At 43.9% G+C, this 24,907-nt stretch overlaps 1 protein-coding gene across 1 annotated transcript in view; it reads right to left on the bottom strand.

The window, feature by feature from the left end:
* Positions 1 to 1,572: 1,572 nt before the first annotated feature.
* SMOX (spermine oxidase) overlaps positions 1,573 to 24,907 on the bottom strand; it is a 59,017-nt gene continuing 35,682 nt past the window's right edge. Inside the window, exons 3-7 of the mRNA XM_082482235.1 lie at positions 22,824 to 23,050; positions 13,129 to 13,302; positions 9,860 to 10,559; positions 3,628 to 3,788; positions 1,573 to 2,284 (exon numbers count right to left, since the gene is read on the bottom strand). Coding sequence (XP_082338361.1) covers positions 2,147 to 2,284; positions 3,628 to 3,788; positions 9,860 to 10,559; positions 13,129 to 13,302; positions 22,824 to 23,050 — 1,400 coding nt within the window. The 3' untranslated portion in view covers positions 1,573 to 2,146. The remainder of the gene's footprint in view (positions 2,285 to 3,627; positions 3,789 to 9,859; positions 10,560 to 13,128; positions 13,303 to 22,823; positions 23,051 to 24,907) is intronic.

The following is a 24,907-nucleotide window of genomic DNA, read 5'->3' as shown; positions in this document are numbered from 1 at the left end:
ATTCTTCAACATCAATGTTATAGAATCATAGAATGGTTTAGCTTAGAAGGGACCTTGAAGATCATCAAGTTCCAACCCCCCTGCCATAGACAGGGACACCTCCCACTAGACCAGGTTGCCCAAGGCCACGTCCAGCCTGGCCTTAAACACCTCCAGGGATGGGGCCTCAACAACCTCTCTGGGCAACCTGTTCCAGTGCCTTACCACCCACAAAGTGAAAAACTTCTTCCTACTGTCTAATCTGAACCTGCCCTCTTCCAGTTTAAAGCCATCCCCCCTCATCCTGTCACTACACGTCTTAGTAAAAAGTCCTTCCCCAGTTCTCCTGTAGGCCCCCTTTAGGTACTGGAAGGTCGCAATAAGATCTCCCTGGAGCCCTCTCTTCTCCAGGCTGAACAGCCCCAACTCTCTCAGCCTCTCCTCACAGAAGAGGTGCTCCAGCCCTCGGATCATCCTCTTGGCCCTCCTCTGGATGCGCTCCAGCAGGTCCATGTCCTTCTTATGTTGGGGACTCCAGAGCTGGATGCATACTCCAGGTGGGGTCTCACAAGAGTGGAGTAGAGGGGCAGAATCACCTCCTTTGACCTGCTGGCCACACTTCTTCTGATGCAGCCCAGGATACGGTTGGCCTGGGCTGCTATTGCACATTGCTGGCTCACGTTGAGCTTCTCGTCAATCAGCACACCCAGGTCCTTCTCCTCAGGGCTGCTCTCCAGCCATTCCCCACCGAGCCTGTATTTGTGCTTGGGATTTCCCCGACCCAGATGTAGGACTTTGCACTTGGCCTTATTGAACTTCATGAGGTTGGCTTGGGCCCACCTCTCCAGCCTGTCCAGGTCCCTCTGGATGGCATCCCTCCCCTCCAGCATGTCTACCTCACCAAATAGCTTCTTTTCTGGGGATAGGGAGTGAAAAACTCACCTGTTTTCAGTATTGCTGCCCAACAAAACATAGTTTCATCACAGAGGTAGTATAAGAATGCTGCTTCTCATCATTCTCCTTCTTGCCCACACTCCCACAAACATTTGCATGGTGTTTTCCACTTGGATTAGTCACCCCAATTACAGCTGTAGACTATACTCCAGCTGCAGTTGCATTACCAAGGTAGTTTGGGGGTTTTACTTTGCACTTCAGTCTGGTGCACAGGTGTGAATGCTCCTTCCACACTGTGGTTCAAGAATTTTTGAATGACAAGTGATAGATTAGACTTTGATGTTCTCTTTACAGATTGCACCGTACCTGGGGAGCTCCTGGAGAAATGCTTCTGGTTTAGTTTCCTTAGAGAGAAGCCTAACTCGGACACCTCAAAACCATTTTGTGAAACAAATCAATTTTTGAAAAGTGGGAATGAATGGGGCACTCCCCTCAAAACCAAGACACTGTTCCAGACCAAATGTGGACAGTCTCCAACGCTGCTTTCATCAAGGCTGTTTGTCTCTCCGCTTTGCAGCGCTGCAACTCCTTTGATAACTTCCCACAGACTGGATAAGTGAACCCAGAGAGAAGACAAATCCCCCCACAAAATTATAGGCAGGTTTCCTGAAGCACAAAGGCCCGCACAAGCTGATAGACAGGTGACACACGGAGTTAAATATGTACAGAGTGATTTCTGTGCTAATCTGTACGAGGCGATGACTGTGTCTCTGAGGCACAATTCTTTGAACGAAGAGTTAAGATCAACTGGTACATTGAGTATCCAGATCTACCTCAGGATCCTCCTACTCCAAATTTTGTAGGAAGGGAGAAAAACCCTATTTTTAAAACACTGAATAAAAGAGTTGCAAATTACTGAGTGAAGTGTCCAGGAAGTACCAAAGCACCCAGTCTTTTTATTACAACATTTATTTTAGTATAGAAGGCACTTACAATACAGAAAGAAAAAAAAAAATATGATAGGCACCAAAAGTGAAGTTAGAATTAAAATGACAAAGAAACAGTTTACCAGACAAAGGAGCACCCTTCCCTGTTAACAATACAGCACACAGAAATGAAGCTACTGGTGACTAACTTTTTAAACAGTTAGGACTTATTTTTTTAATAGAAAAAGATAAAGGCTGTTCTACTGTGAACTGAAATTAAAAAAGAACCCCTCCACACACCTGTACAAGGGTTTGGGAGTTGGTGGTGTTCACAAACATGGGGCCTTTTAGCTCCGGCACTGTAGGAGGTCCTGGTACATCTCAATGAGGTGAGCGGCCTCTCTCTGCCCAGAAAGCACAGCACCGTGGGTAGTAGAATAATACTTCCTGTGAGTGGCCTCCCCTGAAAACATCACCTGCATCGGCTGGAGAGGATAAGAAAAGCAGAAAAACTCAGCAGCGCTTACTGGAAAGCAGAGGTGAGGCTAAAATGAGACAAAACTTTCTGCGCCCTCCCACCTCCCCATGAGCTGACACCAGTGTTCACAGAGTGCTGGTTCTTGAAATCCCAATGTGGTGCACCACGGGGACAGGCACAGCACATGTCTGTCAGTGTCAAGCTCATCTTCGTTGCTATATGCCTGCACAGAGCTGTTTGCAGGGCTGAGGCACCATCTCAGAGCCAAATACTAGCCCAGACAACCTAAAACAAATCCGCACAAGTCACAGAGCACCGTACTTCTCTGACTTCTCCCTTTGCTCCCCTAAATTATACTTTAACCTTTTAGGATTTTTTTTTTTTCTGGACAGCAATTTCAGAAGGAAAAATAGTTATGTCTAAAAACCCACAGGGCGCGACACAGTGCCTTATTTCTCACACCAATAGTTAGGTGCTTGCTAAAATTGCTGCCAACTCAGTTCTGAGGCAGGAATTTCAGGTACCTCTCTTCCCTGAGAACTACAGAGAAAGATTCCTAAAGCTCCTGCTATCTTTTTTAATAGATTTCTGTGCTGAATAAAATTACATGGTTGGATTCAGGCTCTGGGTGGAGGAAATGGACTGGACAGCTGCTTGGAGGCTGCATACTCATCACCCGTTGTCTTTGGATTTGGACACATAACCCTGAATGATCGGGTGAGTTTGGCTTAATACGTTACTGCTCATCAGCTGAGCTGTGGTAACTATCTCCATACATGCTCTTGCTCTCCTTGCTATATTCAGAAAGCAAAGGAAGTGTCTGAGGAGCAAATTCATTGTCCCCTGCCAATGTATGAGTCCCCCAGCCAAGGACTGGGCCTCCCTCACCCTCTACTGCCAACATAGAAAGATTTCCTAATATGCACCTCAGACACATTCAGACCCAGACATTAGCAGGGTCATATATTTAATGCTACACATTCAGACTATGCTTTAAAACAGAATAAACCGTACTTTCCTAAGGAATTTTGAACTGGCCAATATGGGTAATCATCATTAAACGCAGAGATGACAATTCCAAAGGCCACATGGATGAGCAGCTCTTGATAATTTCAGAGAGGTGTGGGCATCCCTGAGATTTTGGCATTCCAAATGTTAAAGAGGTAAAATCCTACATACATCATTTGTCCAGAGGAGTGTGTATTAAAAAAAAAAAAAAAAAAAAAAAATGGAAAGCACGCTACTGGAGGCCCAACCAGATATTGTTTCTTTGAACCTCCCTCCCAGAAAACCCATTACCCAGCATCATGTTAGCCTTATTGCCAGAGAACCAATTTGGGCCATACTTACAGTAGTTTTGGAGCTATCAGCATAAGGCAGTGGTTTAGCAAGTTTCTCTACATCAGCCCCACTAGACCCAACTTGGGTGTAAGAGTAGGATCCACGGAAGTTGGGATTGCTGCCCCAGGAGGACCGCAGGATCCGGCGAGGTTTCGGAATGTTTGGATTCCCTGGACGGAAAGCAGAAGATAACAAAAAGTAAGACTGTGTTCAAGAGAAAACACGGCAATGCCTGTGCAAAGTGCAGGGTGGCATGTATTCAGTCTGATTTATTGAAAATACATCCTAGCAGAGCCTGCAGGCTACAGGGAAGAGGCCCTAAATCAGATTTCTTTTCTATTACTGAGTTCTAAGTACCTATATAACAGAAACAGCATCCCTTTTAATCTCAGCTGCAATCTACCATTTTCGGAAAGCGATAAAATGTTTATGTTCCTAAAAGACCGGGGAGCTTCGGGCCACCCTGGACACAGTCTGGTTGAAAATACAGAGCACCTCCTGGTCTCATTTGCCATGGGGAGCCTGGTGGTCATCAAGTATATGATTGATCTCACCTAATTTTAGGTATTTAATTGGGTGTCCAGTCTAAATTGGATGTTTAGGTAGTCTTGCGAGAGAGGTGTGCCTCCAAAGAGGAATGGAGATAAGGATGTTAGAAGGCAAATCCTCATTACGCGGGGGCTTACGAAAACCTGTCAGAAAGTTCTTAAAACCTGTATTACTCACTCCAACTGCTACCCAGTTGGCCCCAAAATAAACCTAAAACCCAACAGACCCATTTGTATGAAGACGATCCAAATCCCTCGACTTTCTTCATCACGGCTTAGAAAGGGAGACATCCAACTGTAAGGACTACTTAGGCACTACATTATTTGGTTCTACAAAACAGTTATTTACTCATGCCTTCAACTCCTTAAAATCAGCAGCAAGTTTATTCCCTGGTTCAGCTACCACTTTTAGGAGTATTGTGTGTCAACCAGAACTATGAAATACAAGGCTGAAACAGAGCAAAGGCACCTGGATGGCTTGCCGGAGTACACTGTGAACACTTTCTAACCACTAACACCCACAACAAAATATGGGACAGACTAGTAAATAAATATACCCTACAAACAAAATACATCCTACAACTAAATGTTGTTTCAGGAGTAACAACTTAGCATAACAAAACCTCTAAAAAAGAATCTTCAAAGCAGGAATGCCTGGGATGGAAGTGAAAAGCCCAAGGGAGTCTGAGAACAGGGAGCTCTCAGATGTGTCAAGGAAATAAGTTATCACATTTTATTTTTAAGGGCTGTAGGAGCACACACCACACTATGAAGCCGTTAGACAACACACCACCAAACAAGGACAAAGCAGTCATCCATCACATTGCAGTACACAAAAATAATCACACAATGTATTTTCAAATAAAAGGAGTCTCTGAGGTGGGCTGGTGGTGCCTCTTCCATAGCTTGTGCATGTTCTCATGTTCCACTGTCAAGGTACCGAGAAGATTTTCAATACAGGAGTCAACAAGTAAGATGGTGATAAAAAGATGATTAAAATTATGAACTCAGTGTCACATGCAATGAGATGACGGCTTGTCAGCCTGCAGACAAGTCCACAGATCTGGTAAAAAACTGAAATTTGTTAATGAAAATGTTTGTGGATTTATCAGCTGAATCAACAATTGTATAGATCCAGCAATATTTAATAGAGCAATCGTTCAAACTGGTAAAAGCAACAGCTTTGTCCCTCTCTAACATTTCCCATGGATGACTTTGTACTGTGTATACAAGCAGGTAAACAGCAGCCTTCCCACCGAGGAATTATTCTTCACGTAGCAACTTCATCACAAGGGAAACTGCAGCACAGCAACACGAAGCATGTGGCATTGGGCAGATGGCAGAACTTCACACAGAGGTGCCTGAGCCAGCTGCCAGCGTGGAGCAGGGCTAAGGAGCCTGGGCACATTAAAACGCAGCTGTACAGCTCCCAGGAGTGAAGCCAGTCTCCTTCCCTAGTACCTTGCTGCATGGTGCAGATGTACCAGCTCTCATGAGCTCCTTTAAAGTTCTCCAGCACATCAGACCGTGTGAACATGATCCGAGTGTCCACTGTGCAATTATGGTGCCCCTGCGCTTCTGCATTTATGTACCTTTTAATGTGAGGAGCTGTTTCTAAGATAAAATCAGGAGACCTTCATTTCTGCTGCAGAGAGAGGAGGAGCTTGGTTGAAGGTCAGATGGGAACACGTAACACAAGCTCTGATCCTGAACTGTTGTTTGCAAGACAGAAACTACAAAGACTGGGAGGGCCACACTCATTCAAGGAACATATTTAATTGGATTTTCTCAATCTGTTTTTAAATAGATGGGTAAACATGTGCCTTTGCCTACAGATAAAAGCAACAATTAATACAGATGTGGAAACTTTTAAATTTCCACTGTCCAGAGATAGATATAACAGCTAAAAAATGGATCTTAGCCTTCACTAAAATAGGAGGGTACATATCGGGCACATATCTTTATGCCACAGATTTCTACTTGTGAAGCTATGGAAGATAACTGCCTGTGCCTCAAACAATCCCGTCTTTATTCAGTTATGGGGAGGTGTGGCTACATAGATTTATTGGTTATGGGGCTGATTATGAGAAAGAGGATTATCATAAAATCAACTCACAGATCTAACTCCCAAATGTAGTTGCCTACCTGAAAGCAGAGTATCTAAGATCCCATCACAGCCAACAGAGATCTATGCTAGTACCCACAGATTTGTTTATACAGCCACCAGAGAGATATTAGGGTATCCCAGGCATCCACATGGGGCTGGTAGATATGACGCAGAACCAAAAAGAGATCTGTTCCCCTCTAGAGAAAAAGCTAGAGGACGAGGAGTACAACTCAGGGCATCTCCAGCTGCAGCTTGACAACTCAGCGAGCCCTTCAGAAGGGAGCAGGCCTGCAATTACTGCCTTCTGGCTTTTAACACTCGGAGCTTAGCCAACAAAGAAACCAGAGCAAGTCTTGTTCAAAGGCATCCCACTTAATCAGATTTAGAGGACACTGCTTTTCAGCCATCCAGTTGTGAAAAGCAGTAATTGTCAATGGTTCTTAGGTTAGAACAATCCTCAGAGCTTTTCACAGCAAAGCCAGATAATCTGCAACGCTAACCTGCATGTGAAATTTAAGGCTGCTTCTCAGACAGAAATTCTCAGTGTAAATCTAAAAGAACAGATTTAACATAGGACTGGTCTAACACCCTTTGAAACTAAAGCAAAGGCCTCCAAGAGCAACAGACTTGGAAAACACAGCTGAAGATGGGAACCCACCTGGTAACGCATTAATTCTTTAATAGAAGAATGAGAAATAAGAATGTATGAGATTTCATACCCAGAACATGAAAGCTACAAAAGGCAAAGTGAACATGAAAAGGGTCATACTACCTACTTTTCATTACTTAATATAAGGCTCACTCTATAATCAGTAGAGAAAAGCTTCTGAAGAAAGATGTCACAGAGCACCAAGTGAGGTGTGGAAGATCTGAACTGTGTTATCGAAGAGTCTTTCTTTCCACTGAGCTTAGGATCCGAGGAGTAGTTTCCCAACACAGTTGGCTGACTTACATGAAGCTGGGTGGTGGGAAACACTTTAAAAGCTGGGTTTGGTGGTGCATATTGGACCAGAAGAGTCCAGTCATTTTCAGAAATGTCTACACTTCAATCACAGACAGAAGGCTGCTTTGTCTCTCGCCAACCAACCCCTAGCTGGTCTAACCCACTCTCACACACCCAGTGAAACAGATTAGTGGAGAAGACTGTAGATGCATGAAGAGCTGAGCACATTTCTGTTATTTCAGCCTGCCTGGCACCTGGCCCATATTAGCCTTGTCATATTGCTTCTTCTGTGAACCTGCTAGGGGAAACGGGAGCAAAGGTAACAGGATAAACCCAGCTACCTTAGCAAGGCCATCCTGGAAGATCTCTGGAAAGGTTTTCTATAAACTAACAAGTTTTTGGGGCAGAAAGCGGAACAGGTCATGGTGTGTAATGGGTTGTCCTGGTTTGAGGTAAAACAGAACCAATTTTGTTCAGTAACTTTGCTTCTTAGCCAACCTGGTGGCCCCCGGCTCCTCGGGGCTCACCGTATTGATGCCAGCCTTAGCACGGATGCCCACTCGGCATAGCACACTGCAGCCCAGAACTCCTGGGCTCAAGCGATCCGGTGGGCTCAGCCTCCCGAGTAGCTGGGACTACAGGCACGTGCCACTGCGCCCAGCCTAAACCACGATATAGGTGCTCCAGAAACGGGTTTTCTTCTTGCAGTTTCAAGCAGCTGAGAGGCCACTCTCTCAGCTTACGCACAAAACACTCATTGCAGGGCAAGGCCCTGGTAAATTCAGTCCAAACTTCTCCAGGGTTAGATAACCCAGGATTAGCAGAAGGCTGAGATAGAGATCACACCACTGAAGAGTCTGATGGACAGTGACCAGGTGCAGTATCAGCTGGAACAGCAACTGCAGCACATGCCAATGACCCAGTGCCAACATATTTCAATCCTGAGAGGAAGAGAGGAACACCCAACACATGCAAATAATAACAGTGAAGGAGCACAAAAAGGAAGAAGGAGAGTATACTCCCACCTGCCAAACTAAGACAGACCCCAAGAGCCAAATTCCCACTGACGAATCGAGGTGGTTTTAAAAAAAAGAGGTCTTGAACAAGGAGAGCTGCAACAAACAACGTTGTTTGTACACTCTGGGAGACGTCAGCACTGGAACAACTTGGCCTTAAGAGAAGAGCCTCCTGCTATGCCTGAGTAGAGCAGCAGTTGGCCTGCTGAGGTCAGGAGGAAAGAAGGCGCGTATGTACTGACATTGACATAACGTAGGGATACCCAACACCACTGAAAACAAGCAGCGCAGGAGGCAGAAGCTGCCCAGAGTTGAGCATTCATTGATTCATCCTTCTTCTCTGCAGGCTGCAGAGGAGCCACAGGTTCATCATTCAACATAAATGCAACACTGACCAGGCTGAAACAAGGATTCAGTTTTGATCTCTGCTTTAGGGTTTCTGAATCCACTGTCTACCCTACCATTTCTGAAGAGAGCAGCAAAATGTAAAACCTTTTTTGGCAGCACCCAGTTATGCAGGCAGTCCTCGGCTTCCAGGACCTTTTGTCTAGATCTCCATGTTGTTGGTCACAAATGATCTTTAAGCACAGGGGAAAGCTACACTTGTGAAGACAAATTTCTTCAGTTAATTGGAGGTCCATGGACAAGAAGTAAGGCTAGAAACCCACTGGGTGTTGAGATTTGGCTAGCAGACAGACACAAATAGATTAATCACAGGACCCATCTCTAGAATAGCATAAAATACATCTAATCTTGGAGGATGCTGCTATAATAATTGCTTATAATTATGCATAAATTCAAAATCCTTATTTCAAGACTGCCAATGAGTCAACCCCTATTTCTTTTAGTGCTACTACCTTACACTTGTGCTTGTACAGTGCTTTCCATCAGAGGATCTCAAAGACCTCAGCAAACACAAAAAGTCCATTTCTTGAGAAGGTGTGCAACCTCTAGAGAAGTGACTGCAGACAAAGGCGCAGCATGTTCAAGTATTACTACTTTTAGTGATTTCATCTTGGATTTTCTCAGTATAATACACCTAAGATCTGTCTTGCTCCAACTGCTGCCTTTAATGTGATGTGTGCTCAGTAAACATGAAATCTGTGAAGTCCAGGAAGGTTTAAGTGAGGTACCCATAAAACAGGAACTCTCAAGATCAATAGATTCCTCAAAATTTAAGCCAATGAGATTTCCATATAGCCTCATGTTGAATGGAAGTCAGGGATGTGACTGAACCACACATCTCAGCAGATCTAAACAGGTTCAACTCCACTGGCTCTAAAAGAGCTATGTTGCTTTCCACAGCTGAGATCAGCCCTCAGGAGTACCGAGTCCAACAGTTCCAAATGCTGAAGAGTTATTTGTCATTAAATAACACAGAGGATGTGGAATCCTCAATCTGCCCACCACTTCCTGAGCTGGTTATCAGCCCCTCTGTATAAATAGCTTTCAGGCACACCCAAGAAGGAGGTATGCTGGAAGCACACACACAGCCCATTCAAAGGGACATAAACCACCAAAGAACTAAAAATCACTTTAGTGCATTTCCTTCCTAGAAGTTATTCAACACCCCAGCCCCACTCTCCCTCTCTTCTCCGCTCACCAAAGGAACAAAACCATAGCTGACCTGTAAATTTACGTAGCATTTCAGTGCAGGTTTCTGCCACAGTTTCATCATCACACTTCTCCATGATCAAAGCCTCTTCTCCACAGATCCAGCCACTGAGGACATGGCCGTACCTCTCTGGTGGGTAGAGTACGTCAAAGCTGCAGATCTTCTTGTACCACAGCTCCTCGGGATAAGTCAAGCTCTCACTCTCTGCCTCATCTTCCCACACAAACTGGATGCTGTTGCATTCAGAGCTCCAGAAAGGCTCTTCAAACTCCAGGAAAATCTTGTCAGTCGTATTAATTCCTAGTTTCTCAATGGCCATCACCTTCTCCTCGGGTAAGCGGGGATGAAACAGGCTCTCGTGGCGTTTCTTCAAGACTCCCAGGGACACAGTCACAATGACATGGTCAGCTGGGATGAACTCACAGTCCTCACACTCTATGAAGACATCAGAGCCCTTGTCCCCCTCAGGGAGGTCACTGTTGTGGTCAGCCACCCTCTCAATCTCCTTGCTGACTGACTGGTTCCAGTGGATGCACTTGACTGGCTTGCGGAGCTGAATGACAGACTCGGGAATGGAGCGGGCCAGAATCTCCACGATTTTAATGAAACCACAAGGAATGATGTGATGAGCCCCAGGGATTTCGGTCCATTCCCCAAATTCACTGAGTGAGACTTCATCCATGCTGTGGGAGCTGCTCTCACAACTCTCTACCTAAGGAAAAGCAACACAAAAGCAACATTGCCACAGAGCAACTCATTTTACCACAGCACAACATTGCAAGGGCACAGAGGAGCTGCATAAGCTGGGAGTCCTGAATCCCACTCTTAATCCACACTATTTTTGCTAGGAAATAAATGTTTGGCAATAGGATCTGACAAGATCAATCCCCAGCCTTCCTTTCAACCAGAGAAACCATTTTGTCATGGTAACAAGCTGCATCAGCTTTGCTAGCATCATCCAGAGTTCAGAGATGATGTCTTTGCTTCTGCATGATTCTGAGTTACAGTTCTGACTGTTTTCTATCATTTAAAACCCAATTCACTGGCCAGGGACTGGCTGCTTGATGCTCCTACAACAGAAGCTGGAGTTATGTTAATCAGATGCTCTTTCCAATGTTAATAAATGTTCCTGTGAGGAGCCATGAAAAACTTTTGGCAGCTATTTCTGCTGCCTTCAGCCTTCAACATGCTTTCAAACAGTCAGCAATCAGCAAGCTAACAATCTGCAGGAGATGAGAGGACCCAACACAGAAGGAACTGAAGGAGACAGAAAAGGGAAATGCCAAGATGTGAGAAACTTGCGTTTGATTCACTTGATGTGATTATCAAAGGTTTAGATTCGGGACCTGTTGGTTAATATTTGCAGGAGTATTAGGCAGAGCCACAGCTTCCAACAATCCCTGGAACAAAGGCAGGATGTTTAGCCTGTCTTGCGGTAAGTTTCTAACGATAATACTGAGGCATGGGACACAGTGATCTTAAAATCTTCAAATCACTGGAGTCACAATGATTCACACACTGTAATTCTTTAAGCATTTCAGGCAAAGGGAATTCCTTGCATCACTCTTTGTCCAATTTCCCAGCCTTTCCACACTTTATTGACCATGTTTGGAAGCCTGGCAAGCCTAGACTCTCTCTTCGTGGAACATCCTGGTACAGGGCAGGAATCTCTGTGCTGTGCTAAGGTGTCAAACAAGCAAGTCAAAGCTGTACTAAGTAGCTCACAGGCTGCTTCTGTGACTCTATTGAAAAGCAGGTAGTTGCCCCTTCCTGGTCATTGCCCAATGACTCCAGTGAAGACTGATCAGGCACACTGGGCCAGGTCGGCAGCAGCTCGGACTTGAAGACGACCTATCCTCCGAGTCTGCTGTGGTTCCACCCCATCTGATGGCTGAGTGAGCACTATCTAACACTTATCCAGGGTCAGTTCTGCTGGCCCACAACACAAACCCTGCACCCTGGGTCACACAACAGGCTGCTCATCCTGCCTGGATGCTCCAACAGGACACTCCACATTATGAAGACAACAAACAGCAATGGCTATTTGATTCTTTCAACCTTGAAAGAAAAATGCCAGAGAAAAACAGGCAACTACGAAAGCTATACTTTGCCTGAGACATCAGTTAATCCCCTCTCTCTCAGCAACCACTCTGATCTGATAGTTTTAAGTATCAGCAGCTTTGTTGTTCTCAGGTATTTACACATGAGAAGGGATTTGCAAGACTTGCAGAAAAGTCTCTGACTGCGGCAACCTGTAGGAACCACAGAAGTAACTACCAGGAAAACCAGAGCTGTATCAAATGACTAACATTGTCTGCATGGGTGATGTTACATGGATAACACAATAAATAACTGGTCTTTATGTGGCAGATGTGGAGATACCCTGTGATACAAGTTCTTGGGTTAGGACTCTGAGATGTCAGAACAGTGCTCAGGGCGCCTGGGTTCAAATCTCAGGTTTATCACAGATCTCCTGTGAGACTCTGAGTCTCTATTTATTTCTCTTTGTTTCAGCCTCCCACCTGTAAATAGTGAATACCATACACTTACCCACATCAGAGTGCTGCTTGCCTCCCCTGCCTCATTCATAAGCCTTTAATTGAAATAGGAATGACTGTTACACTTTACTTGTGGAGTGCTTGATGCAGCATTAAGTCCTCATCCCACAGAGATTTCATTTAGGCCAAGGCATCAAGGAGATAAAAAGAACTAGGGAAGCCGTGAGGAAAGATGATTAGGACATGGGTTTATACAATCTACCTTTGATTTTATTGCTTTACCTTCAAAATGTTTTCTAGGGATTTCTTCAGCAAATTACTACTATCAAAGTTACACTTCTGGTCTCTGAAATATGGATAGAGGCAGAAGGGTAAAAGATACTCAGGCAAGATCATGGGGTTCCTCATGTAAGGCACAAGACAAGACATTTCTAAAAGAACCAAACAATAGAGTAGCTTCAGATGGTAAGCAAGCATTATATCACACCGGAAAATTTAACAGGGCCTAGGAAAGCGCCTTCTAATCAGAAAGCTAGAAGTTTAAGGTAAGAAGAAAAACAAACAAACAAACAAACAAAAAGAGTAAAGGCATTATTTCTTGTAGCCCACTGTCTTTGGATATGCCTTGTGAGGAAAAGTTGTCAATATGAACACAAACTGTCCCATCTGTAAGAGACAACATAAAGCAATTCCCCAGTGATGGGCAAGGCTTAGCCAGGTGTCTGAGGTTCAAGATTTATCTGCTCTTAGTTAAAACAAAAAAACGATGATGTGTACACACACCTTAAGGTACTGCTGGATCATGGCTAGTTTCAGCCTCTTGATGGCCTCTGTGTCATCCGGATCAGCCTTGACACGTTTGCGCACTACGTCCCGTGTAAAGACGCCAACACTATTCTGGCTCTCAGCATTGACTGGTTTACCTCGTTGGAAGAACTCCTGAGTCAGGTTATAGACCTGCCAGAGACATGACAGAAAAAAGCAACAAGGTGATTCACAGCAGAATCCAAGCCCCAAGCAGGATGCTTTTTCCTCCATCCAAACCCAGCACATTCAGATCACCTTCTCTTGCCAACTTTAGAGATCAACTTCGGTAGTTTATTGTGCACTCTGCTCCAACGCCATGTCAAATTGCACTCACAGCTATGCTGGTTAGATGGCAGGAAGCAACACTTCCCTCCAGCCAAAGATAACCACCCTTGGTTATCACCTGCATGGTCGTTACTATTAAGTCATTAAGTTACTATTAACTTACTATTAAGTTATTTTTTTAATTTGAGCTTGTCCATTCTATCACTTGCAAAAGACCAAGTGAGGCAGCCCTGCCATTTTCAGTAGCTAAAACTGGTTGTTCAACCAGGTGTTTAGATACCGCAGCTGGATCAGTAAGCCAAGTAAGCACAGACTGCAGAGCATCTCTACAGAGTAAGCTTGGGTTGCTACGCATAGTTTACCACGCTGCTGAACAGTTACTTGGCCCCATTCTTCATCCAAAGTCTACAGGGAGTGAGCTTAAGCAGCAGGACCCATGTGCATCCTCACATCTGACAATAAGGCACCAGGTCTTCTCCCACCTCAGTATCTTAGGTGCAATCCCAGGTGCAGACTCCATATCCAAAACCTTTCTCAGGTTGCAGGGCTCAGATCTTTGAGTGCGCTAACCTGGAACCAGCCCTTCCACCCTCATTATAATAGTTATTAATAATTATTTCTTAATAATGCCCAGGAATCTACCAGGCTGGGGTGATTCAGTTTCATATTTAGTTTTCTGTCGTCCCCTGAAAAATAGGAAGCAACCAACACAGGCTTAGCAAAGGAATTTTGTATGCACACACATTTTACTTGTTGAGCATGAGACAGGTACAGAATCATGGAAAACAGACATCCTCAGTAGCCCTCCACCAGGAGCCAGCCTGAGAAGAACCCACAAGAAAAAAAACCCTTCTAACAAATCATTCTTCTTTGAACGAGATCTTCATAATATTTTTTTAACCCCAGTTTTCTACCGTACAAGCTACTTAAAAGCAAGAAAACAACCATCCACTTTGGCCACCTGCTTGTGGCTGGCTGGAGTAATCATTGCTTCTGTCTGTAGGATTACCAGAAGAGCCTGCAGTTGAATCATGGCCCTACATTTCCATGGAAAAACTCCAAGGAATCTTTTAACACAGGAAAGCTTTTAGAAGATGCCTCCCAGAAGTGCAACTCATCTCATTAATGACTTGTTTGTCCAGAATGAGTCACCTTCTCATTTATATCATGCCACAGGAGTGCACAGTACTCTTACAAATAGAGCGGCAAGATCCCTGCTTGGTGAGTTTTTCCTGTCAAAGATGGTTTGTATACAACTTATGATCCTTCTTCGGAGACAGATTATTCAGACATACTGAGGAGTTCAACTCAAAAGTAAATGCCTGGTAGGAAGCTGGCAAAAAAGTGACAGCCACTCCTTCAAGGGCTCCTACAACTTTTCAGTTTCTGCTGATATGGCTAATTCATTGTGTTTTAGTTTCTTCCCATCCCAATGACCCCCAGAAGCTTAATTTTCTCCTAGGGTTTAGAAGTAAAGTGAATATAAGGAGGCAAAATAGAGGGATAATAAGGAAGGGGAGGTAGTGATGGAAAATGCATGATAGTGGTAAGAGCAAGAGAGAGCATGTCTGTGAGTAAATGGAGGAAGGAGACTAGATGAGGACTACCAAGGGATGGAGAGGAAACTGAAGAAAAAAATAAGTGAAAGAATGAAAAATGGGGAAAATAAACTAAAAAAAAAACAAACCCACAGAGAAGTAATCACAAGAAAAATTAGTGGAACTGCTGAATACAGAAGAGAACTATAGACACTGATTCGGACACAGCCTTTCCAAGGAAACTTCCAGACAAGAAAGGTGGAGACCAATGACCTATGTGAAATGAAGGCTCCCACCAAACAAAAAGAAATAGTGAATTCTCTGTCCCCCAATGCTAGAAGCTCTTCAGCAGTTTCAACATCCCACGTTTCTCAGGTCCACTGATTTCTGAGGCCCAAACCACTTCCAGCAAGTACAAGCTGCATAGACCTTGCGTCAGCATAATGCAGCTCAGCTTTCATAAGCTGATTGCACACTATAAGCAGATAACACATTCACAAGACAAGCAAAGCTGTGTTAAAACCCAGCTACCATTTGGCCAAAAGGATAAGTGAGCCATGGGTATGTTTTTACTAACCATTGTATTCTTCCTTGCCCAACAGAGAAAAAAGCAGAAATGCATAGTGCTCTGTGCTGTAAACATCAAGTGAAGTCTTTCCTATATATGTCATCCCATCAATCACACAGCAGGTAAGTATAATCACCATCAGGATTTACTATTTTTTCCTCAGAATCCCTGTTATTTCCTTGCTTTTCTCTTCTTGGGGGTGCTGAAGCATTTGATGAAGAATAGAAGGAAAAGCTGTTGTAGGAAAGAAGCAAGAGGAGAAACAACAGCAAGTCCTACGTTAAGAGATACATTGTCTTAATAAAATAATCAAGAAGTTGCTCAAAATGTATTCTTTAATGTACACATGCAGCAAACAAATTCTGTATAAGAAACCATGGAAAAGATTCACTAGAAGTCCCATTTAAGGTGCATTTCTAATGAAGTAGGAACAAAACTGTACTGTCTGGAGTTGGAGTTACTTCAGCTTTGCTTCCTCAGGTGGGAAGCTGCTCATAATAACAGAGAGCATCATCATGCCTATGGGACCACCTCTGAAGTCACTGGGAATAGGCATTTGCGAGATTTAAAACCACATTCTCCTTTAATCATTTCATCATGATGTGAACTCCCTCAGGAACGCTTCTGTCATGTGAGCTTTATTTCAAAGAGCCTGGTGAAAGGTAGCATCAAGAATCACCTGAAAGATTCTGCTCATTTTCTAGTTAACCCTACAAAATATCCATGCATCCAAACTGAGAGCACAATGCCCATCAGCATGGAGAGCTACGCCATATACAGTCCAGACTGATCTCCCTTTTCTGTTACCACAGACCTGATGCTGAGGGTGCACTTGATGTAAGTTTGCAGATGATACCAAGCTGAGTGGTATGGTTGACACACCTGAGGGGCAGGATGTCATCCACAGGGACCTGGACAGGCTTCAGAAGTGATCATATGTGAATCGCATGAGGTTCAACAAGGCCAAGTGGAAGGTCCTGCACCTGAGTCAGTGCAACCCCCGGTACCAATACAGGCTGGGGGATAAAGAGATTGAGAGCAGCCCTACTGAGAAGGACTTGGGGGTACTGGTGGATGAAAAACTGGACATGAGCAGACAATGTGCAGTCACAGCCCAGAAGGCCAACCATATCCTAGGCTGTATCAAAAGAAGCATGGCCAGCAGGTTGAGGGAGGTGATTCTGCCCTCTACTCCACTCTGAGACCCCACCTGGAGTACTGCGTCCAGCTCTGGAGCCCTCAGCACAGGACAGACATGGACCTATTGGAGCAGGTCCAGAGGAGGGCCACAAAAGTGATCAGAGGGACAGAACACCTCTCCTATGAGGACAGGCTGAGAGCGCTGGGATTGTTCAGCCTGGAGAAGAGAAGGCTCTGGGGAGACCTTATTGCAGCCTTTCAGAATAAAGGGGGCCTATAGGAAAAGTGGGAACAAACGTTTTAGCAGAGCCTGTTGCGATAGGACAAGGGGTAATTGTTTTTAACTAAAAGAGGGTAGATTCAGACTACATAGAAGAAATTCTTTACCCTGAGGGTGCTGAAACACTGGAACAGGTTTCCCAGAGAGGTGGTAGATACCCCATCCCTGGGAACATTCAAGGTCAGGTTGGGTGGGGCTCTGAGCAACCTGATCTAGTTGAAGATCTCCCTGCTCATTGCAGGACGTTTGGGCTAGATGACCTTTAAAGGTCCCATCCAACCCAAACTATTCTATGATTCTAAAGCTCCTCTGGGTTTGGGCAGAACAACTCTCTGTAGAAGCCTGTCTGCAAGATCCATCAGTAGAAGCAAAAGATGCAGAACATCTCACGTGACTATTCATTCTAAGCAGATTTCCATCTCTAATTCTGAGGGTTGACATACAATACTGCAGAGAAATGGGTCTGAAGGTCAGAAATTAAAAGGAGTTAATTGAATGGCCATAATCCTAAAATGGATTCACTTCATCTTACATCTGTTTTCTTTATGACCTACTTTGGGGCACCTCACAATCAGGGTGTCTGCAGGGAACATGGTTTCCACCAGAGATGTACTCTCTGCTACCTACAGGCTTCCACCTACACGTGTTTACTACATACGTGCTCCTCCACCACAGGAAGAGGCAGTCTCTTAGGAAGAACAAATCTAAATAAAGAAGTTTCTCAGCACTGAAGGAGGTCAGGAAAGCACATCCCAATCCACACTCCTTCCTGTCAGTGCCGGTGACGATCTGTAGCATTGTCTTTTTCTTACTTGGCTTAAAAACTGCAGTGACTTAATCCCCGGTCAGTACAAAAACCCTGATGGAGATAGGTCCATGCTGTTACCAGGCCAGACATCTGTCAGTGTAATAGAGGGGCAGGGAGGGAACGGTGACTGTCGGTGGCCCTTTGGTCCTGCTTTCTATGATAACGCAAGGCAAGGCACTGGAGCTTAATTGGGGATGGCATCAAGCCCAGCACAGGGTGGGGGTGAGAAGGGTGGAAAACTTTGTCATTCTTTGGCTGCATCCCTCCCCCAGAAGCTATGCAGCACACATGAGAAAGCTGACAGATAACAAGGCCATTAATTAGCTGATTGTTAAAAGGAGGTTTCCTGTGAAATAGGTCTTTAGGGACCACATCCTTACTGAAAACAGAAGTAAAAATAGGCATTTTTTCTAAATCATGCTGGCCAATGGACTGTGAATTTCTTGGGCAGGCAAAGCAGTGTGATTTTTCACCTGCATTTAACTTGTCAGGCTTACCACCTCCCTCCCACCCTTCACAAATACCTAGGAGTTGGCATTAAATACCTGTTTGGAGAAGAAAATGAGGATTTAGCAAGGACGGGAGAGCAACTCCGAGATGGATTGTCCTTATTCATGATTTCCCAGCAGTTATATGCACACACGGACACTGAAGCTGCAGACATTACCCTCAAAGGTCACACTCCTGTCCTTTTTCTCTGAGGGTCATGCAGATGTGGTTTAAGCAGGCAGAGGACAAAATCCACCCCAGCCGTAGAATTCCCCCAATTATCCTAGCAGGAGTGGAGAGGAAGGTGGGAACATTATAAATACATGGCATGGACATCACATCCAGGGGTGCTGGCACCCCTTTCCTTTGAGAGACTGACCAAATGGACTGATGATAACCCTGAGCAGTGCCAGCCCCACAGAGTACACAGTCTAAGAAGGATAGTCTTAAAACAACAGTGGCTTGGAGAGCTGTCCTGCCAACAGCAGGCTCAATGCCCTTTCTCAGGGTGCATCGCTTGGCAACACGTGGTTGGAAATCCAGGTAGCTGTTCTGTAGCACTGAAGACCTTCCTTGCAGGCATTAATCAGTTTTCTAGTGCTCTCACAGAGGAGGATTCCAGTCACCTCGGTCACAAGCTCGTGATCAATCTTGACTGACTTCAATGCAGTGCAAGAGCCTCTCAGTTAAGACAGTCTCTCATAGGGAACTTTCTGCAGAAATGAAGAGCTGAGCAGTCTTACTGATCGCTTCCTCGTAACCAAATAAAGGCTTCTGTGAGGCATCCCTACAGCTATTAAAAATTCAGGCTACTGCAAACAAAAAGAAGCAAAACTTGTACTGAAGTAGAAGAAGCCAGCCAAAAAAGATTGGACAAGTGCCTGGAAAAAGCGTAAGGACAACATTGGAAACAAATGAACTAGCAAGGCAAAGCTCTGGAGGTGCTGGGGTGCCTTGTCTTTCACACCAGGAAAGTTCAGCACGCAGAGGAGAGCCCTTGCCTTGCTATGCTCCAGCTTCAATGACTCCCCATACCCAAGTGAAACACTCGAGGGAGACCCTTTGCGCTTTGCATTCGCTAGAATTTGGTGTCCATATGACAAGATAACTGGAGCTAGAGAGACACAGATGGAGAAGCAGAGCTGAAGGCATATGCTCAAGCCCAAGCACACAGCAGCAGCTGCAGCAAAAGAAGGGCAGTGTGAGAGTGCATGGGAAGTGAGCCAGCTGTGCAGGGGAGGGCAGGCAAAATTTAGCCCTGTTCATTCAGGACTACATTTTCCACTGTTAATGCCAGCGCTCCATCCCTGATTAGGCTTTGTACCCATCCTGTGGTTTCTGGTTGTTTTGGGGTTGGTTTGTTTTTTTTTTTTTTTTTTCCCCTTTTCAAGTCAGGACAGCGTGTGTCAGCCTTTGCTACCGAAGCCTCTTCTAAAGGGGAAGATGCAGCCTGAGAGATAAGATGACTTGATGGTGGAATTGCTAACAGCAGGCTGCCCCAAGACTCTGAGAAGGGTCTGGGACATCCTATGAGGCAAGGGAGGAGCCTGACCTCAGGATTTGGCTTTTTATCCTAGACAACTTTGAGAGGTTTTGTTAAAACGTCTCGAAAAAACTGCCTCCTCAAAAAAACAGATGCAGAACTGAAGACCAAATTCCCACTGTTCCTCCTCAGCACCCATTTCATCACCAGTTAAAGCAAGAGAGTACTGGCAAGCCAGGATGAAAAAAAAAAATTATGGTGGAGGAGGAAGGAAAAAAAAAATCCAAACAGAAATGCACCAGGCTGACTCAGCATGTATAAACAGAAATGTTTTCTGCACCTTAAGCCAGAGGAAAAGGTCGCCAAATCCCCATGCCTGCTGCACATGTTCCTGACTGCCCACCCACTGGGGCACTTGTATTTCATACAGTCTTTTTAACTGGAGATTTTCAGGAGATCACACAGCTCTCCTTAATTCCCACTTTTCCTAAGCAGCACAGGGAAGAACAGTCAGCTGCCTTAAATCACTAAAGACTGTCTAATCTGACACCCCAAAGAAGCTGGGACAAAAGCTCAACAGAACCATGAACTGCTCCCACAAGAAATTCCAGCACACTTTCAAGGAAGATAGAGAAAGCACCTCCCCAGCAACAACAATTAAGAGGTTGGCCAATATCCTCTTCTTGGCTTAAGCTGTCCCTTACATACTTTTTATTGCAAAGAGTAGCTGTAGACATTTTTACAATCCATAAACGTGAAAGCCTTTTCTGTCTCCTAGCGATAAAGATATCCTGTGGCAACAATAAGCTAATTACATATTGCGTAAAGAAGATTAACTTTTAATGTGTTGTTCTCTCATGTCACTGGCTGTCCCCTTTCTCTTCCTTTAAAAGGAAGGGTAGATTTACCAAATTAATAATTTCTAAAACACTGGCACCTTGTTATAGCCTTTATCTTATCAGCTGTATCTCAGAGCTGAGTAGCTCTCATCTTATTTCAGAGTCTGTCTGCTTCTGCCACTCTCCCTTTGCTGGAGATTTTCCTATCATCTTTGAGACAGGATGATCACTGCATGCAGTTTGGCAGTGTTCCATTTACATAACTAATGCTGCTCACTGCAGTATTTTCACTTACTCACTCCCTCTTTTCTAGTCTTAGTTGCTGTTAATCTTGCTCCACACACACCTCAGCTGTCTTTTTTCCTGGCTGACTCTGGTTTTGTTTTCAATCCAGTAATGTGAAGAAGTTGTTCAGATGAATTATCTCCACCTGCATTTGTGCAAGAAGAATTCCCTCCCTGACAGAGTGTCCTGGTTTGAGGTAAAACCAGGACACATGGGTTGCTAAATTCCTTCCATAATGAGGTTTCTTAGAAATTTCTACTACCCCTCTCTAAAACTGAAATGATTTTGTGGCATCCCATCACAGATTCCAGTTCAGAGCTCCAGGACAGTGTCCAAAGTCTTTTCAAACAAAAACAAAAAAAAAAAAAAAAACACACATTTCTGCTCCCCATTCAATTCTTGGTAATTCTTTACAGGGTACAGTGACTTTTCTCTTGGTGATATTCTAAATGCTCATGGACATATTTTTAAACAAAGTATCAAAGTATGCAAGAGTAACCTGAATCTAGTGTGTGTTTAGCCAAGCATCAAATACTGGTGAAGTTCACTGTCAGATGAAAAACTGAAGGTTTTAGGCATGGCTACAGGCTGGTAAAAATATTGTTTTGCTCCATTTTATATAACCTGCTGAGAGATCACATTACCTGGAGGACTAGACATTCTACACTGACCCCCCTAAATGCACTTCATAAGCGACATTAAAAAAAACAAACGTGGGGAATAATTATAATTAACTTTGGCAAGTCTCCTTCTTTCACTTCATTCTACGTAAGGCCAGGTCTACCCAATGAAAGCAGATCAAACTACTACCAATCTTTCATGTGCGTTCCACACACAAATTAATAAGAAACCTCACTTTCCCTCTGAAAGAAACACTAGGATGACAGCAGCAATGCCAAGTTACATGATAGGACAAGAGGAAACGGGTTCAAGTTATGTCAGGGCAGGTTTAGATTGGATATTAGGAAGCATTTTTTCACTGAAAGGGTTATTAAACATTGGAATAAGCTGCCCAGAGAGGTGGTGGATTCACCATCCCTGGAGGTGTTTAAGAAAAGAGTAGACGAGGTGCTTAGGGACATGGTTTAGGAGTGGTGGTGTTTTTATCAGGGTAGGTTAATGGTTGGACTTGATGATCTTAAAGGTCCCTTCCAACCTCACTGATTCTATGATTCTATGAAAGTAAATTTGGCCTTTTTTTGTGGGAGTCAAACATTGGCGTATTGCTCTTTTAGCAGAGGTTAATCTTTCCACTAAACATACATTTTCATTTCCATCTTGCAGGCTTTTATTTAGTATTTTTAGGTTCAGCCTCTGTAGTTGCTGGGTTTTTTTCTTTTTGACTCTTCTGTCACATACAGAGGCACTCATCTACACTGAACTGAAGACAATGTCACTGAACATTGACCGAAAGAAATTAAAATAACCTTAAACTGAAGTCCACATTCATCTGAATCTACCAGAAAAGATGTTCCTTCTGATGCAAGAAAACTTGTAATTCCTATGTACTGCGCTGACTTTGGCATACTACACAGCACACTATGGTATTTATAACATCAATAAAATGTCACAGGGCTACAATATTTAGCTGGTTGTTGCTAAGGTTTTGCGTTCTACTTTGTTTAGTAATTTGATTCCTCTTCTGCTCTTTTAATTAAGTAGCAACTTTCTAGAGCAAATTACACTGGATCTCCCCACCAATAGTTGCTGGAAGTGATTAAATTGATGACAAATGTAGAAAGATCATTCTTCCTAACAACAGTGAGTTAATCTCACATCAGGGACAAATGGGGTACAGTTAAGCAGATGAGAGCAAACTAAGTGTCGATTTTTTGCAAAGAAGTTAAAGACATTACTGTTTTTCTACCTTTGTCCAGTACCCAGAACGTTGTAACTGTCAAGGGGTCTCACTGTTTCAGGCAAATCTACAACCTGACAAAGCAGCTGAATACCAACCTCGTTGTATAAATCACTGAATTCTTCAACCACATCTTTCGGGATCCTTTGCCCGTTGTTGGTAAGATGATAAGCCACTCCATTCTTGGAGTAAAGACTGATCCGTCCAACACTTCTCTCACCATCGGTAGTCTCTTCAAGTAAACCATTGTCTTCTGCTAGATGATAGACCGGGTTTCCATGTGAACCATGAATCCACGTAGCTCCCAGTTCAAAAGTGGCGTGCCCTGCAGGAGCGTAAACCAAGCAAACTAGTTACTGAAGCCTATTTTCCTGAAAGCTTGTTCTATTGAACCCTAAATAAAAAGTACATGCGCAAAAGTAGAACAAATGGCCAAGGACAACACATATTTGAACATCACTTAAGCAGCTTTCTGTTAGACAAGGGCAATGACAGTGTTCTTCAAACCACTCCTTCGGGATACAAGTTTAGACAGTACTAGAAAGATGGGATGTTTCTAATAAAGATATAACACAATGACACACCTCTGATATTTAAGGCGAATTTCAGAATCTTCTGAAATTCCAGTTCCCAGTTCTTATCCTGGTTGTTGCTAGCTGCTCTATCCTTGCTACTTGGCCTTTCTAAATCATCTTCTCTAAACCTGCACTTCAGAACAGGACCAGAAAGCAGAGAATGTACTGCTCGTGCTGCAGCACAAGCCACATACTAGTGAAGGGGGTGTCGGAAAGAAAAGAGCTCTAAGAAGCCACACTGCACTATTGCAAAAAGGACATATAAGGATACTTACATAAATATTACAGTTGTCGGGAAAGAAGAGAGTACCTAAAGACTATAAATATCCACTGTGTTTGAGAGGAGTGGATGGATACCCAGACACAGGAAGAAAAGCACTACAGCAGGGAGATGTAGGAAAATTTGGATTGTCCTGGGATAGCAACGTTGGCCTGCATACTGAACTTTGTCCTGTGATTAGAAATGCATGTTAAGTACAAATATACCTCAGATTAACTGAAATAGTAAAATGCATTTCTATTCCCTAAATGAGTAAAGAGGTTATATTTTATTATTTATGCCTTTGAAAATTTAAATCAGTTTTTTGTTTGTTTGTTTGTTTGGTTTTTTTTAGTTTTTTTTTTTTTTTTTTTTTTTAAGATGATGCACTGTCAGGTTAAACAAAGAGCTTGGTCAGCCTCACTTTCTCCTTCCTTATAATTAACAGGGTGTGCACCAGGGCTGTGACACACACCCCCCCTTAGTCTGCACTGCCACAACTAGGCTGATAGCACAGGGAGATGTTCAGCAGAAGAAAGAGAGTGCTAAAAATAGGCTTCGGTCATATCCTCCACCCGCATTTTTACAGATTCTCAGAAGTCCAAAGCTAACTGTTTTAAAGTCTGACAAAGCTGTGTTCTCCCAGCATCCCAGCCAACACCACACTGTGCAGCTCACTCTGCAGAGGTGTGTGAATGCCTGATTAAATGGGATAGTTAATAGGATCCTGCTTGATGAAGAAAGGATCATGCAGTTACCAGTCATCATATACTGTTTAACATGTAAATATATGCTCAGACTGAAAGACACTGCAGCACTATGCTATAATGCAGTCAAGCGTAACGGGTGAAAGCTCCAAGAAATGCTGCTCTCCAGCTGAGACATTGACTCCAAGGGAAGCTCCACATATCTTGTTTTTCAAGCAGATAACCACCTCATCATTAAGGATCATGCCGATTGCCCTTCAAAATATGCATTACAGGACTTGAGAGCACAAGATTTCTATGTGTACTTGAAACAAAGCATGTGCTTCAGAGTGTGCAGCATCAAGTCACAAACGTGTGAATACTTAAGGCGCCACAAACTCCAATATACTCCCAGAGCACCCAGCCTAGCGGAAATGACTGCTGTACATTGGCAGCCAAAGGTACAAAGCTTATAAATATTGCATGTGGCAGTCACCTTGTTAATGCAATCCTCCTGCGAGTCATCACATGCCAGATCAGCAGCAGGAATATTGCCTGCTGCTTTATGTCAGGAGCTCGCTCTCTGCTACACTAACAATCCTCTTGTATATAGCTCTTATTTATGGGGCACCTGATCTTTGAAAGAAAAAAATATGCCAGGA

The sequence above is a fragment of the Vanellus vanellus genome (genome assembly GCF_965231255.1).
Source record: "Vanellus vanellus genome assembly, chromosome: 4".
Classification (NCBI taxonomy): domain Eukaryota; kingdom Metazoa; phylum Chordata; class Aves; order Charadriiformes; family Charadriidae; genus Vanellus; species Vanellus vanellus.
Note: the sequence above shows the minus strand (reverse complement) of the source record. Positions and strands in the feature narration are given on the sequence as shown.